The following is a 16,969-nucleotide window of genomic DNA, read 5'->3' as shown; positions in this document are numbered from 1 at the left end:
CAACTCTTACTGTCAAGGAGAGGACCGTAACTCAGTGCCAGGCCATCTGCTTTGCATGCAGAAGGTCCCAGGTTCAATCCTTATCATCTCCAGGTTGGAAAGGGGAAACCCTGGAGAGAGACTGCCAGTCAGTGTAGACTCCCGATGTTGCTGAACTACAATTCCCATCAGCCCCAGCAAGCACGGCCAATGGCGATGGGAGTTGCAGTTCCACAACATCTGGCAGGCCAAAGATTCGTCATGCTGGTGCAGACAGCACTGAACTTCAGGGACCAATGGTCTGGCTTGGTCAAAGCCAGCTTCCTACGCTCCTATGGCATGGCTTAGGCTGAGCAACTGTTATATAGAGCCAGCCTATTGGATCTACAAGTCAGCTGATCTGGCTGGTCCAAAAAACAGCAGTACCATCTCTGGCCATTGTAGAGGTGGCGCCACAGTACAGCAGAGGCAGGACTGAGAATTCCTTCCTTTGCCCGGTTGCATAAAGAGTAAGACGCCCAAGTCCCTGTTTCAATGCAGCCGCCAACCACCAGCACCATATCTGTTTGACTTCTTGCTTACATCCAAACCAGGGTGGGGTTGCCACAGTGGAACTTGGCTGAGAGGAAGATAGGAGCAGGGGGGGGGGGGACAAAGTTAGAATTTGTTGAATCCGCCTGTCCTTGGCTCTGCTCCCACCTACCATTGGCCGCTCTGGATTCCGCCTTGCCAGGACCTTTTCGGTGATGGCTCCTTGGTTGTGGAAATGCCCTCCCTAGTGAGGTGTGCCTGTCCCCATCATCATTCATTTCTTGGAGGAATTAGAAAACATTCCTGTTTACCCAGGCAACTGGTGGCTGAACGATACTGTCCCCTGGCAACCCTGAGGTCATTTTGGGAAGGATGTTTTTAACTGTAGCTGCATTTAGATGTCTTTAATTGTCATTGTTTTCAGAATGCTTTTAGAATGTTTGTTGTTGTTGTTTTTAGTTTTGTATCTATGTGCCACCTGGGCTCCAGGGGGAGCAAAGGCAGGATATAAATTCTATTATTATTAAAATAACAATTATAATAAATATTATTATTATTATTATTATCATTAATAATAATAATATCCTGCCCATCTGGCTGGGTTTCCCCAGCCACTCTGGACAACTCTCAACAGAATTAATGATGATGATGATGATGATGATAATAATAATAATAATGAAGCAATAAAACATCAGACATTAAAAACTTCCCTAAATAGGGCTGCCTTCAGATGTCTTCTAAAAGTCAGATAGTTGTTTATTTCATTGACATCTAATGGGAGGGCATTCCACAGAGTGGGTGCCACTACTGAGAATTTTATATATAATTAGTCCCAACACTGAATGGAGGGCCTAGGAAAGAAGGGTCAGAAGAGTGAATAAGTGAAATGGGGAGAGGAACCAGGAACAAATCACTGTTAAGATGCAAAAGAAACCAGAACTATTTGCATGCACCGGAAGGCCTGAAGAATTTTTCTTTAAGGATAGTTTTCTCTCTTGCACAGTGACATCATCATGCTCTCCGGGAAACTCCAGCCGGCCCTCGTCTCCTGGCACAGGACTCCACTCCAGCAGCCCCGGCATGTCCCAGAGCAACTCCAAAGCCGCCATCAACTCCTCCAGCTTCAACTCTTCTGGGTAATGCTATGTCAGGGGGAGCGGGGTGCAGTTAAAAGAATAATTGAATTGTAGAGTCAGAAGGGATCAGCACGGTCATCTAGTCCAACCCCCTGCAATGCAGGAATCTCAGATAAATTTTCCCCTGGGATCATGTGAATAAAAGGACGGTGAAAAAAGCCAGGAAGCAGGAGACAGCAGGATAGGATGCAGAGTCACCTGAGCATTCTGAAAGTCCCAATCTGGCCAGGTGTGACTGTGAGTTTTCCCCGGGTACTGAATTTCCACTCCTTGGAAACGGTTGTCTTCTGTTTTGAGGCTTGCAGGAAAATGAGCAGCTGCACAGAAAAGTTCACAGTTGCAGAACTGCACCTGAAGTCAGACAAGGATGCCCACTGGAGACGTAATAGGTTGCTTTCATACTAGCCCCTGCACTCTGGAATTGCTATGCTTTGCATAACCACTTTTTACAGAGAATTTGGAAAGTGTCCTTGTCAGCTCACTGCAGTCTGTTGTTTTCTGTGTTAACCTCCTGTAACTTTTCAGACGTGATTAGGGATTTTAAAAAATACGAAAGCAGCAAAAACCTGATAAGTGCAGACTTGGGGGGGGGGGGCACTGTGTCCTTAATTGAAAACTTCCTGTGTGCTAGTTCAACCTGTTTTATTGCTTTGGGGGGACAGTAATTAATTACCCCTAAATTTCTTATTAGGTAGTCAGCTGCTGATTCCTGGTGGAAGAAGTTAAATAGTACCAAAAAATTCATAATATCTTGCCTTGAGGGCAAATTTAGAATTGGAAAAATGGCACATAGTGAAACAGTTAGTACAGATCCACACCCGTATGTTTAAAGCACATATAACACACATTTAAAGCAAATAGCTACCCTAAAGAATCCTGGGAATTAGTGCTTGAGTTTGCCTTTTCTTCTCTCTTTTCCCTCCCCCCTCCCCTTTCCTTTTCTGTCATGTCTTTATATTTAGGGTTGCCATATGGCCTCTTTTTCCAGGACATGTCCTCTTTTTCATGGGCAGAGTCGTCACAGGGATCCATAGTTAAAAGTAGAAGTCGGCACAAATGTGTCCTCTTTTTTGCTCTTCAAGATATGGCCAAATATGTAATACATAACCCACCCCTCCAAAGAATCCTGGGAACTTGGAATTGTAGCTCTGTGAGCAGTTAAGCAACACTTCTCAGGTTTCTCTGGGGGAGGGTGTGCTTTAAAATGTTCTTTATAAGAACAGTGTGGTTGTTACCTTAGTTCAGAGCTTTCCAAATTGTGCATCACGACACATTAGTGTGTTGGCTGCAGTGTGTACGTGTGTCTCGCGAATGCTCCCTGTAGCTCCTCCCGGGGCTTGAAAGGGGTTCGTTTAACCTCTGGCTTGCTAGTAAAACTGAATAACTGTGTCGCAAAATGATACATGTGTAAAAAGTGTGTTAACAACATGAAAAGTTTGGAAAGCTCTGCCTTAGTTCCTTGCCAACACCATTGCTTGCCCCTGTCTGAATTCTCACCATAGGAACAGACAAGAGATCTGATCATGCATGCCTTGACAGTTTGGCCCTTTGTTATACATTTAGGTTTTTTATAGTCTTTTTTTGCTCTCTTTTTTTATTAAATTAACAATGAATCGTACATAGATAAGCATAAAAATGTGCACCTCACCACCAAGACCATTCCATTATAACTCTCCAACCTCCCAGAATTTTGACACCTCTTGCGACGGTTTGACCCCTTTCTGTTTTAACAATACAAATTCTATGAACACCCTCCATATCTCTTCAAAATCATTTCTCCTACATATTCCCCATCTTTCCTTCATGGCACATGTTAATTTACCATTAATAGCTGTATCCCAAACGTCTTTGTACCATTCTTCCGTTTTATATTCTGTTTGCCCCTTCCACTTCCTAGCTATAATAATTCATGCAGCTGTCAATAAATTTGTGAGCAAGTCCTTCATAGCCTGTGAACCTTCCACCCCATCATAAATTGATAATAATGCTACCTCTGGACTTTTGGTCAGCTTTAACCCCGTGATTTCTGTTATCTCCTTAAACACCCTTCACCAAAAACAGTTGTACATATTTGTACAACACGTGTGAACATAATTCCCTGTTTCCTGGCATCCCCTCCAACAAAATATGCATCTAGTTTTTATAGACATGCATTCTCTCTCTCCCTCTCTCTCTCTCTCTGCAGAGAAAACAATTTCTAAAGTCTTGCCTTTGTGTCTTTTTTGTTCTGTTTATCCTTGCGAGCAGATCCTGGTACCGATGGAACCAGCCCACCTACCTCCACTGAAGCCCCATTCCCAAAGAGCAGCCAACTCCACCTTCTTCTTCTCTGCAGAAAAAAAAAGAAATGGAGCCTGAACTTTTGTGCTATGGACCCACTTCTTAGGGAACAGTGGCTCAGTCAAACGCACGGCCCACATGCCACAACAGGTCTCCCTTCAACCTCACTTGATGGCAGCAACTTTGCAAGCAGAACTGTCATAGAGACTAAATCGGTGTCACGTGCCAATAGTGCGTGTGCATGGCATAAGCCCTTCACATCATGTCGTCCTCAGGCGCTTCTGCATCCGGTTGCCTGAACCTTTTGCTCTGTAGCTGATGCCTGGCGATCTTCGACGGGGAAGTGGTTCTGTCTTCTCTCTCTAGTTTGTAAATGCTTTTTGTCGGGAGGCAACTGTGAAGACATATCCATTCTCCCATCCAAACCTAAAGATGCATCCGCGGAGGTTCCCCCTAAGCTAAGCCAAGGCTGCCAAATTAGATTTCCTGAAGGTTTCAATCAGGATTGGCATTTTCAATGTCCTGCAGGTGGTGCTCTGGAGCAAGGTAGCTGTGCTTGGATTGCCTGTGAGCGATGCATTCGAGGGCAACTACTCAAAATTGTGGGAACATTTAGGTGATCTGGGTGCATGCAGGTTTTGATCCCCAGACTCTTTGTGTTGGGGACCTGGGGACCCCATAGCTTCTGGGGAGCAAGATAGACATGGAATTGACATGCATCTAATTGTTCAAGAATGAGGCTGCCTGGGCCGACCCTATCGTTGGGCATAGTGAGGTTGTACACATTGTACCCCCTAAGCCAGGCATCCCCAAATTTCGGCCCTCCAGATGTTTTGGACTACAATTCCCATCATCCCTTACCACTGGTCCTGTTAGCTAGTTATCATGGGAGTTGTAAGCCAAAACATCTGGAGAGCCGCAGTTTGGGGATGCCTGCCCTAAGCTAACCACCTACCCTCAGCTGCAATGGAGGGTGATTGCTCCTTCATTGACATTGAAGCAAAACACAGCTACCAATCTGGTTGGCTTCTGTGAATGACATGGGGAGGGTACCACCCGGGCCTGCATCTCAGGTAGCAAAATATCTTGGGCCAACCTTGGATGGTATATTCACCAAATGGGCACTTTGTCACCCAACTTGCCTATCTATAGACACTGGCTTCTCCAATATTTGGGAGGTTGTGCTTTAGAATTGTCAATGCCTGTGATAGATGTGTTATTTTTTTTAAAAAAAAATATTTTTAAATAGTCTCTCATGAGGATCTCTGATTAAACAAGTCAGGCATTTTTTTTCCACACATGGTGGTTCAAGCTATACCAGATTGGCCTAGGTGTCTACTGGACAAATGCCTTGATGAGTTAATACATTTCATCTTCACAAACTTAAAAATCTCAAGCAGTTTTGAAACCATTTTACAAGTTCTTTTTAAAAATAAAATAAGCACACATATCTAGTCATGTAGACACCTCCCTTTTTTGCCATTCAGGTGAAACATTTTGGTGGGGAGGATTGACTGGACAAAACCGCTTGGGAGCCAGTCTTAAGTCAATTCTACCACTCCCTTGATCTGAATGTGACTAGGAGGGGCAGCAGTAACTAGAAAACACGGAAATAGGTTGAATAGCCTCTAACCCCTGGAGTCTGGCTACACACACTCACATGCTAATTTGTTGGGATGGGGAAGAAATTTGATTCAGTTTGCATCCAAAGGCAAACCTACCTAACTGAACTTTCCAAAATGATGCACAAACTGAAGAACAGCCATCCTTCGAAATTCTCAGTTTCCAAATTTTCCAGTGCAGTTCTCCAGCCAAGCAATGTGTAGAGACTAGGGCAAAGCGTGCATAAAAATGCATATAGTCATGAAGATAACCTACAAAAATGCATTTTATTAGGAGAGATTCCTTTGCCAAAATGTGCCGATTAGGAGAATTTTGCAGTAAAAAAGCTGGTGAATTTTCACAATGACTTTTTAAAAGGGGGGGAAAGGGGGGGAACCACAAACCAATGTCAACATGGGGAGAACTTAACCTTGGGTTGGAAAAACAAGAAACTGACAGAACGTGAAACTGACAGACCTGCTCATTCTTCACTAGCCATGCAAATCGGATCTCCATTCCCCTGTTTTGTTCAGTTTGTACAATTCCCAAGCTACCAGGACTGGGCGAGAGCTGCCGCTGGTAGCAATGAAAAGGATGAGTCGTTTCTTTTACCCGCCCCTGCCCCCGATAAATAATTGTGTGGCAGATGGGAGGGAGGAGGTCAGCAAAAGTCTGTTCCTGGGAAAAGAGACTGCCTAGGGTCCCATACTCAGAGCCTGATGGCTGGAAAAGCAGCTGGGTGGAGGCACCTCCCCCAGCTGCTTTCCATTAAATGTGCACACAGAAACTGTGATGCACATCTGCTATGTAATGACCAGCTTGGAAAAAGCCTCTGAAACCAGTTGACCTCTTGATCTGGAAGATTCCTCTTCTAGAGCAAGTTCTGTTTATTCACAACATATTTGCTGCTTAGACCAGCGGCCGGGAACCTCGGGGCTGGGGGGGGGAGGAGGGGGTTATCCAGGCCTATCTGGCGCTCAGGATTCTCTCCCCCTACCACCCCCCCCCCAGGTCACGTGCCTTCCCACCCCTCGCCAAGCCTGCTTTGCACACTCCTTAAATGTTTTCACCTGACCGGAATGTGTCCTTGGAGTCTCCCAATGCCTTTTGCTTTCCTGGAGAGGCAGGGGAGTGTGTGATCGTGTGCAGAAACCAGCCTGCTTGTAAAAAGGTAAAAACTGTGTTTGTTTCTCCAACTCACTTTTGCCTCTTGCCCCGCCCACTTCTGGCAAGTGGTCCCCGCCCAGCGGGAAATGTGGCCCTCAGGCTGAATAAGCTGCCCAACCCCTGCCTTGCACCGTAGATCTTTTTTTGCTATCACATTGATGGCAAGGAATGAATATAAAACTATTACCACTTTGATGGCTCCAAGCACATTAGAACTGTACTTCTCTGTTCTTTTATGTTTTGGGTTTAGTTTGTTTTTTAATTATTGTTATTAATAGTCTGTCCATTGGGTTTTTATATTAGCTCCCAGGCAAAAGAAACTTTGTCTATCACCGTGATTGCAATCGTGATGTTTGTTTAAGGGGGGGGGAGATATTTTCTGTACTGTAAATAGTTTCTTTTCCTCCACCCTACATCTTCTGTGTCTTCCACTTTTCTCTCTTTGGGAGAACAGTTTGTATAACTCAGGTGTGAATTTTGAAGATTTTGTGTCTCTTTTTATGTGTGTGTGTTTGTGCATTGTTTTGATTTCATTAAAATTCCTTTTAAATGCTGGGAACCTCCTTATCAGATCAATGCAGAAAGTTGCATTTCTTTGTAGAACGAGGCTGTTTATATGTTATCTAGTTAAAGCCCATGACTTCCCCCAAAGAATCCTGGGAGCTGTAGTGCCCAGAATGGTAGCCCTGTGAGGAATAAACTTCAGTTCCCAAGATTCTTTGCGGGAAGCCATGATTGCTAAAGTGATATAAATAGGCTTTACAGGCAACCTTGTTTCAATGTCACCTCAATGACTTTTATTTAGGGAAGAAGGTGGCTTCCAAACTGGTCCTCGGTAGGTGGGCGGGCAAGACTGAATAAATCAGTGGTCTTATTACAGGCTGACCATTTCTCCCTCCAACCCGTACGTCAAGCGAACAGAGAACATGTGTCGGCATAACTTGCCCAGACTCTCTCGCTCTTCTTGGAGGACTACAGTGGAACCTCGGTTTATGAACACCTCGGTTTACGAATTTTCGGTTTACGAACACCGCAGACCCATCTGGAACGGATTAATTCACTTTCCATTACTTTCAATGGGAAAGTTTGCTTCAGTTTATGAACGCTTCAGTTTATGAACAGATTTCCGGAACCAATTACACCCATGCTTCGGGTTAAGTACGCTTCAGGTTGAGTACTCCGCGGTTACTTTCAATGGGAAAGTTCGCTTCAGTTTATGAACGTTTCAGTTTATGAACAGACTTCTGGAACCAATTGTGTTCATAAACCGAGGTACCACTGTAGCTGTTGCAGATCAAGATTCTGCAGCTGTCTTCCAGCACAGTTCCTGGAATTGGCATTTGCCAACCAGAGGCGAAAGATTACACTGAAGGAAATGCTTCCCATAGGCTGAAAAAGTATCGCCACCCCTGCTCTGGAAGGCAACCAGTACTTTAAACTCCACTACCCAGTCTTGGGTGATGACATGCAATGTAACCATCAATCTTGTGACAAAGAGTGTCCTGGCTGGTGATCGTCATGCAACCTGCTGCTTTCCTAGAAATATGCCGAATGGTTTTGCTACGCTGTCATTCTCATATGTAGGTTTCACGGAGGCGAAAAGTGATCCCTTCTCAGGTGATTGCATCTGGCTGTACGCATTCCAGGGAGAATTAATCCCACGTCAATCCATAATTATGGGACATACATGAACAGTTAAACACATGTTGATTTCCATTGGGATTTGCAGTTGCCTAAATGTGTCAAATGTGAATAACCTGAACTGTGTATCAATACAAGAATATTGAGCGCAACATTCATCATCTCAAGAAACTCAGCTTTCATTTGATGTTTTCAAAGTGTCTCGTCCTTAAGGCTATTGGGGGTGTGAGCATATGTCCAATGCCTGGTGAGCTATCAGGCAAAAAGCGGGGCAGAAACGGCTTTTTGGAACCTCTGTGCACCTCTGCCCTAGGAGGCAAAGTCTTTTCTTAAGCAAAGGACGCCCTATAAGATGTGGAGACTAGGCTTGAAAGATGAAAGTCACCACTGGTTTATATGGCTTTAGTTAGGTTAATTTGTGGTCTGTCAATCCCTGTTAGTCATGGTAGCTCAGCGAAACCTCCATGTCCAAAGGCAGTCTACCTTGGGATACCAGCTACAGGGGAACTAATGGTGTAGGGTAGATATTGTCTTCACCCCCAAACTTCTGTGAGCTTCTCAGGAGCATCATCTAGCTGGCTGCTTCTGAGCTGAATGCTTGGCTAGATGGGCCTTTGGTATGGTCTTACATTTATTTGGTGACAGTGGCGATATCAGGGCAGAGGCTCTTCTTATTCCAGCAAAGGACTGCAGCACTAGGATGCCAGGCAGGTGAAGGGAGCTCTAGTCTAAAACAACTGGAGGGCAACAGGTTCAGGAAGGTGGCACAGGATGCTTTCCATAGCCGTCAGGACCTTACATAATGGCTTGAGATGCTGTCAGCCTATCAAGTCACTATGACAGGCATCCCTTCTATGTGGTTTGCTCATCTGCTGCTCCTCTCACAAGGGAGATGACACTCGGTTGTTGTTGTTCTCCTCCCTTATTTTGGATCCTGTTACACTGCAACCCCACCTTAATTTCCTGCCAGCAGTTGGTGCTTAATGATACAGACAGTGTCAGAACGTGGGCAATGACCTCTTCATCTACTGAGAAGTCCTAGTTATTTGGGGCACGTAGCATGTTGGGTTTAGGCAACAGGTTTCACGGGATGCTATAGACTGCTTTCTCCCCATCCAATAGTAAATTAAACAAAATGAAAACCTCCGAAGCAGCCGTCACTTCATATTTAGTAGGTAGAATGCATAATCATAAAGAGATGATTTGGGGGTGGGGGATGAGCTTGACAGCTACTTTTTCCTCTGGCAAGTATCTGTTACTCTTCTGGACAGGAATAAAGTTAGTTTGTATTTCAGCACCCAAGACGGGATGACCTAACTTCTGCTGTCTATGCTTGGGGGTGGCCTCCGAAGATGGTTTGGAAACTTCAGCTGGTGCAGAATTCAGCAGCCAGGTTTCTCACCCGGGCAACATAATACTACTACTACTTATTATTATTATTATTATTACTAGCTGACCCGGCCATGCGTTGCTGTGGTTCTTTCCTGTGACCCCCCGCTGTCACGATCCATGACGTATCCTGCCCCTCCTCCCTCCACCCCAGCTCATCCCTGTGTTTCCGTAGGATACCCTTCCCTCTGTTGTCCCTGGGGAGTGTTGGTCCCTCCCCCCTGTATCTCCATACCTTGGCCCCCACCCTCGAAAAGGAACTGTTAGGTTCTGGGTTCTATTTCCCAGCATGCACTTTTTTCTGAACCCTCTCTTGTTCCTGGGGAGTGTTGGCCCCTACCCCTGGTATCTTCGTACATTGGGCCCCATCCTTGGAGAAGGAGATGTCAGTTTCTGGGTTCCATTTCCCAGTATTTACTTTTGTCTGAGCCCTCTGTTGTCCCCTCCCCCCTGTATCTCCATACATTGGCCCTTGCGCATGCATCGTGAATATTTCTATATGTTTAGATTAAGGATCGGGGGTGATGATGTGCCCTGGGACCCAGAGAACTACTTAAAGAATCCCAACCCGGGGAGGGGGGGGTCAAATAGCGAAGCCGCATAGCCCCGTAGCAACAGACAGGCCCAGACAGAAGGAAGAGGGTCATATGGGGCACTTGGCGCGGGCCTCCGAATCTAAAGGGGGCCTTGGTCAGCATATTCACAATCAGTAAAATGAAAAAGGTAACTAAGGGGTTAAAAACAGGGACACATTATCTTATCTACCTGGGCCGGGCCTCTGTCTGGCCCTGCAAGGGCCTGGCAACAGAAGGCGCGTTCAGAAGTAACCGAGTTGTTCAGTTCCATAAAAAAATCCCAGGAAGTGGCAAGGGGAAGGTAGGGAATTGTAAATGGGGTGGGGGTGTGCACTGCAAATATCTGAGGACTTAAACTGGGGAGAGAAAGTGAATGGTTATTGTTTTTTTATAATAATAAAAAAGACACAGAGGCTTACAATCCGTTGTTTCTCCTAAAATAAGACATAACCATAAAATAAGTCATATTTATTTTTGTCTTGTGGATTTTTGGGGGGTAGTGGTGCCAAATTGTAAAGTAAAAACCCCTTGCAGTGTAGGGGCCTACATAAATCAAAGCCCATGCTGCGACCTGTGGCAAACCCCTCCTCCGGCAGGCCCCGACCTCCACTTGGCAATGTTGGTTCTTTGGTGGGGTTTTTTTGGGTGGGGGTAGTGTTGCTAAATGGTAAAGTAAAACCCCTTGCCGTGCTGGGGCCTACATAAATCAAAGGCCGTGCTGCGGTATGTGGCAACCCCCCCCCCAGGCAGGCCCCGACCTCCACTTGGCAATGTTGGTTCTTTGGTGGGTTTTTTGGGGGGTAGTGGTGCTAAATGGTAAAGTAAAACCCCTTGCCGTGTCCCCAAGTGTGTTGCTGTGGGTTATCCGCCTCCCCGGGCCTAGTGGAGGCCTGGCAGCCTGTCAGGGGCCTAAAACAAAGTCCTAGATAAAATGGCTGGCTTGGTGTGTTTCAGTTGCTTGGTTGATGATGATGTCATTCGGTTTGTGGGTGTGGCTTAGATTTCTCAGGAAGGGAGGGGGTGGAGGAGGGTACTACGCCACTTGAGGGCGCTGTTTGAGTTGGTGGAAAAGCAGGTCTGCACCTGGGCAGGTGTGCGATTTGAGGGATTTTTGCCCCCAACAACGCTCTAGGAGTGGCCTGGATCGTTGTGTCAAAATTTTAGGACGATCGGTCAAGCGGTTACGGAGAAAAGTGTCGAACGGAATTTCACGATTTTTACATATATATATATATATATATATATATATATATATATATATATATTATTTATACATACATACATACATACCGTACAGTACATGTGGGACACGGGTGGCGCTGTGGGTTAAACCATAGAGCCTAGGGCTTGCCGATCAGAAGGTCGGCTGTTTGAATCCCCGCGATGGGGTGAGCTCCTGTTGCTCGGTCCCTGCTGCTGCCAACCTAGCAGTTCGAAAGCACGTCAAAGTGCAAGTAGATAAATAGGTACCACTCCGGTGGGAAGGTAAACGGCATTTCCGTGTGCTGCTTTGGTTCGCCAGAAGCGGCTTAGTCATGCTGGCCACATGACCTGGAAGCTGTACACCGGCTCCCTCGGCCAGTAAAGCGAGAAGAGCACTGCAACCCCAGAGTTGTCCGCGACTGGACCTAATGGTCAGGCGTCCCTTTATCTTTACTTTTTTACATACCGTATTTTTCGCTCCATAGGACGCACCTGACCATGGGACGCACCTAGTTTTTAGAGGAGGAAAACAATATATCCCGCCGATATATTATAAGAAGCTAGAGGAAGTACTTTCTTAACCCCTGAGGAAAATCATGAATAAAGCACAGTTAGATGGAGTAATGCCAGATTTATGGAGAGACAGTTACATTACAGTAATACCGAAACAAGGCAAAGATCAACAAGAAATAAGTAACTATCGACCCATAGCCCTCTTAAATAATGACTATAAATTATATGCATATATATTGGCAGAAAGAACAAAAAAAAAATTTTGAAAGAAATTATTCCTCCCCGGCAGACATATACAGAATAATACAAGGATAATCATTAATCTCTTTGAATATCTAGATTTAAGAATTGACAAACCGGCCACCTTAATGGCAGTAGATGCAGAAAAAGCCTTTGATAGGGTTTTGTGGAAATTTATGAAAGGCATATTAAACCAAATGGAGTTCGGGGAGCAGTATAACAATAGTATTCAAGCAATATACACCAAGCAAAATGCAAAAATCTTAATAAATGGAGCAATAACTCAAGAGTGTGAAATCAGAAAAGGAGTAAGACAAGGATGCCCCCTTTCACCGTTGATTTTTATATTGGTACTGGAAATCCTATGCAAAAAGATCAGAGGTGAAGAAAATATCAAAGGCATACAATTGGGAAATAACACATATAAAATGAGGTCATTCGCAGATGACCTCATTATAACAACGGAGCAACCGAAGGAGAGCCTAATTAAAGTAATAGAGATCATGCAGGACTACGGAAAGTTTCGGGATTTAAGTTAAATATAAATAAAACAAAATCATTGGTGAAAAATTTAACAACGACAGAGCAAGAAGAATTAGAGAAAGTAACAAACTTTAAAATATATTCAAAAATAAAGTATTTAGGAATCTGCCTTACACCAAAAAATATAAATTTGTATGAGGATAACTATATGAAAGTCTGGGGAGAAATAAAACGGGATATGGAAATGTGGAACAGGATGCATCTATCTTTTTTAGGTAGAATATCAACAGTAAAACTAAACATCCTACCCAAACTCCTCTTTTTGTTTCAAACCATACCAATTATAAGAAAAATGGACTCGACAGATAACTGGCAAAAGGAAATCTCAAAATTTATATGGTCAGGGAAACGACCTCGAATAAAACATAAAGTGCTGATCGATACCAAAGAAAAAGGAGGGTTCGGACTTCTGGACCTAAAGACATATTACGAAGCTGCATGCTTGTCCTGGTTAAAGGAATAGTTTCTCCTAAATAACACAGAACTATTGGATTTAGAAGGGCATGACACTCAATTTGGGTGGCATGCGTATTTAAATTATGGGAAGACTAAGGCCCAGAAAGGTTTTACCAACCATATAGTATTCAAGGGAAATGGTTTTTAGAACCCAAGGCGCCAAGATGGTTATCCCCTTTAGAAGCAATCACGGTTAAAAAAAAGAATATGAAAAGGAGTTGGACAACTTACAATAACTTATTAATGGAAGTTGACGGCCAAATAAGAATTAAGAAATATGAAGAGGTGAAAAATTATTTTTCAACCTGGTCGGAATACTATCAAATTCATGACATGTTCAAAGAAGATAAAAAAATAGGATTCGAAAAACAACCATCAAAATTGGAAACGGAATTAATAAATAATAAAACAAAAATAATATCGAAAATGTACAGGCTCCTCCTAGAATTTGAGGTGATGGAGGAAACGGTTAAAGTAAATATGATAAGATGGGCACAAGATATCAGACGCCCCATAATGATGGCCGATTGGGAACACCTGTGGAAAATAAGTATGAACTTCACCGTGAGCTACCGTATAACATTAGAGAGAATATGCTAAAAATACAACATCGATGATACCTAACCCCCTCCAGACTCGCAAAGATATACAAAAAAATAGCAAATACATGCTGGAGGTGCGGAGGGAATAATGGTGATTTATACCACATGTGGTGGACTTGTGGGAAGATCAAAATATTTTGGGGTCTAATCTATGACGGGGGAAAAAATTAGGAATAACATTCCCCCCAAAACCAGAGGCGTTCTTATTAAGTATCGTTGGAAAAGAAGTACCTAATTCAAAAAAAGAAATATTTCTATACGCAACAGCTGCGGCAAGGTTATTGATTGCTAAAGGATGGAAAGAAACAGCGGCCCCTACAGTAACGGAGTGGCAAGGTAAATTGCAAGAATTGGCAGAAATGGCTTATCTAACAAATAATTCTAAACAAATCTAAACAAAAAGTTGCAGAAAATTGGGAAAGGTATAAAATATATGTTCAAAAGTATAGCAAAGGTGCACTGCCTATGTTCGTTTTCAATTGAATTTGAATAATATTGGAAAAAGATAAGATTTAGATTCGAAGTTTGGTACATTAGGAGGCAAGAATGTATTAGAAAATTGCTACAGAGATTTATCCTGTGTTATGTACTTTCATCTTTAAAACAAAAATATACATCAGGAATTGACAGGAAGTCTGTTAGGTGAATTAAAAATAAGTTTAGAGGACATTGAATAGACTCTCCTTATCCTCCTATTCTCACTGTAGATGAAAAAGTAAAAGAAAAAAAGACATTTAGATACAGTAAAAATATATTGTTTATTGCATTCAAATTATTGTTTAGTACATTTGTTATTATTGTTTTAAAGCATTTGGTTTAAATAGTATCAAAGGTGGAAAAAGTGAGAAAGGAAGAGAAGGGGGTTGGGGGGTTTAGGGGAGGGGAGGGAGGGGGACATAGGGTAGTTATAAGTTATAAGTTTGATGTAATTTATAAGTTGACTTTGTATCTCGGCTGGAAAGTTTTTGTATTTATATGTGTTGGAAAAAGGAAAAAGAAAAAAGAGAAAAAATCAATCAATCAATATACTTTATTCGACCGATAGTCAGAAACAAAAAACATTTCTCAATACAAAGATAAACATAAAACTGAAGGCATCAGAGGGATACATAAAAATATAAAAATATAAAACTGAAGGCATCAGAGGGATACATAAATGGGGAACGCAAATTTGTGAAGCGTTCCATATTTTTGACGAGAAAAAAATCACTTTCTTGAATTGTCCTAGGCATAGCAGCCAACTCCTAGAGGCCTTGGTGCCTTTGCCTCCCCCCATTAAATATTTGAGGAAGCTTCTTTTGCAAAGGGGGAAAGCTCCATTTTTGAGGATCAGCTCAAAGTTGTTGAGCTTACCTTGCAAAGGGAAAAAATCCTGTTTTTATGGGGTTCAACTCACAGTTCTGCAGCTTCTCTAGGAAAGAAAAGGGTCCCATTTCTACAGTTTCCAGACAGATAATCTAATCAGCCAGTCACATGTCGCTGGAGAAACAAACAGCCTCCCTCTGCAGACAACAATTGAGACCTAGGCAAGCTAGCTCCCTTATCTCCCTCCCTGATCTCTTGCAATCAGCTGCTGAGTGGGTTCCTTTCAACACTCTCTTTACCTCTTGTTAGCCTTTAGCTCTTTCTTAAAAAAAAAAGCATGGTCTGCCTTTCGCCTCCGAGCAATTCGGCTCCAGGGACCACGCATTCGCTCCATAAGATGCACAGACATTTCCTCTTAGTTTTTAGGAGGAAAAAAGTGTGTCTTATGGAGCAAAAAATACGGTACATACATACATACCGCACCCATCTGGCTGGGTTTCCCCAGCCACTCTGGGTGGCTCCCAACAGAATAATAATAATAATAATAATAATAATAATAATAATATCAAACTTTAAAAACTTCCCTAAACAGGGCTGCCTTCAGATGTCTTCTAAAAGTCAGGTAGTTGTTCATTTCCTTGACATCTGAAGGGAGGGTGTTCCACAGGGCAGGAGCCACAACCGAGAAGGCCCTCTGCCTGGTTCCCTGTAACCTCACTTCTCGCAGGGAGGGGACCACCAGAAAGGCTCTGTCAGCTGGATTCCATGTGCGGGCTGAACAATGAGGGTGGAGACGCTCCTTCAGGTATACTGGGCTGAGGTCGTTTAGGGTTTTAAAGGTCAGCACCAACACTTTGAATTGTGCTGGGAAATGAAATGGGAGCCCATGTAGACCTTTCAGGATGGTTTGGGCAAAAGCATTCCTCTTTTCCCAGTGTTTTTGTTTGTTGCTATGTTGTGTATTTCCATGGAGGGCTATGGAAATTTGAAGAACAAAGACAACTTAGCACAGATGAATGGAGGAAGCTTGTCCTTCCCTCCATAAAGGCATGTTTGGACTTGAAATCTGAAATGTGCTGTTGCACTCAGGTCTTGCTTGTGGGCTTCCCACTTGGGCACCCGGTCAACCCCTGTGAGAACAAGATACTGGTCTGTTACAGCAACTAGGCTCTTCCTATGTAGGACTCCTGACAACTCTAGAGGCAGGTGGTGTGGCTTGTGATTCTTTCTTTTTGGGGGGGAGAGAGTTCAGAGCAGGGGGTGGCTCTGAGGGGCAGCAAGAGGTCCCCCCCCAAAAAAAACCCAAGGCCCCCATTTGCTCCCCTCTCTCATAACACTAGAATGTATTCACATCCAACGAAGCTAAATGTTGGCAGATTTGGGATAGGTAAAAGAAAGTACTTCTTCGCACGGCACAGAGTTAACTTATGGAACTCACTCCCGCAGGAGGCACTATTAGTCACCAAATTGGCTGGCTTTAAAAGAGGATTAGACACATTCATGGAGGCTATCAATGGTTACTAGCTATGATGGCTATGCTCTGCTTCCGCCTTCAGAGACTGTTCTGAAAACCAGTTGTTCAAAACCACAAGAGGGGAGAGTGTTCTTGTGCTCAGGTCCAGGGGCAGATCTGATATGAAACTAACTAGCTGGCCCGGCCACGCGTTGCTGTGGCTCATCCCTGTGTTTCCCCCCACCCTGTCCCGATCCATGACGTATCCCGTCTCCTCCCCCACTGGCTCATCCCTGTGATTTCCCCTACCCTATCCCGACCCATGACCTATTCCGTCCCCTCCTCCCCCCATCA

General features: G+C 43.9%; 1 protein-coding gene across 2 annotated transcripts in view; it reads left to right on the top strand.

Annotated features, from left to right (window-relative positions):
- Nucleotides 1-8,488, top strand: part of POU2F3 (POU class 2 homeobox 3) — a 96,927-nt gene extending 88,439 nt beyond the window's left edge. For both annotated transcript variants that reach the window (XM_035140187.2, XM_035140186.2), the window contains 2 exons: nucleotides 1,514-1,646; nucleotides 3,894-8,488. In XM_035140187.2, the coding sequence (XP_034996078.1) occupies nucleotides 1,514-1,646; nucleotides 3,894-3,933 (173 nt within the window). In that variant the 3' untranslated portion in view covers nucleotides 3,934-8,488. The remainder of the gene's footprint in view (nucleotides 1-1,513; nucleotides 1,647-3,893) is intronic.
- The last annotated feature ends 8,481 nt before the right edge of the window (nucleotides 8,489-16,969 follow it).

Source organism: Zootoca vivipara, chromosome 15 (assembly GCF_963506605.1).
Source record: "Zootoca vivipara chromosome 15, rZooViv1.1, whole genome shotgun sequence".
NCBI classification, from domain to species: Eukaryota; Metazoa; Chordata; class Lepidosauria; order Squamata; family Lacertidae; genus Zootoca; species Zootoca vivipara.
This window is presented reverse-complemented; position numbering and strand designations above follow the sequence as displayed.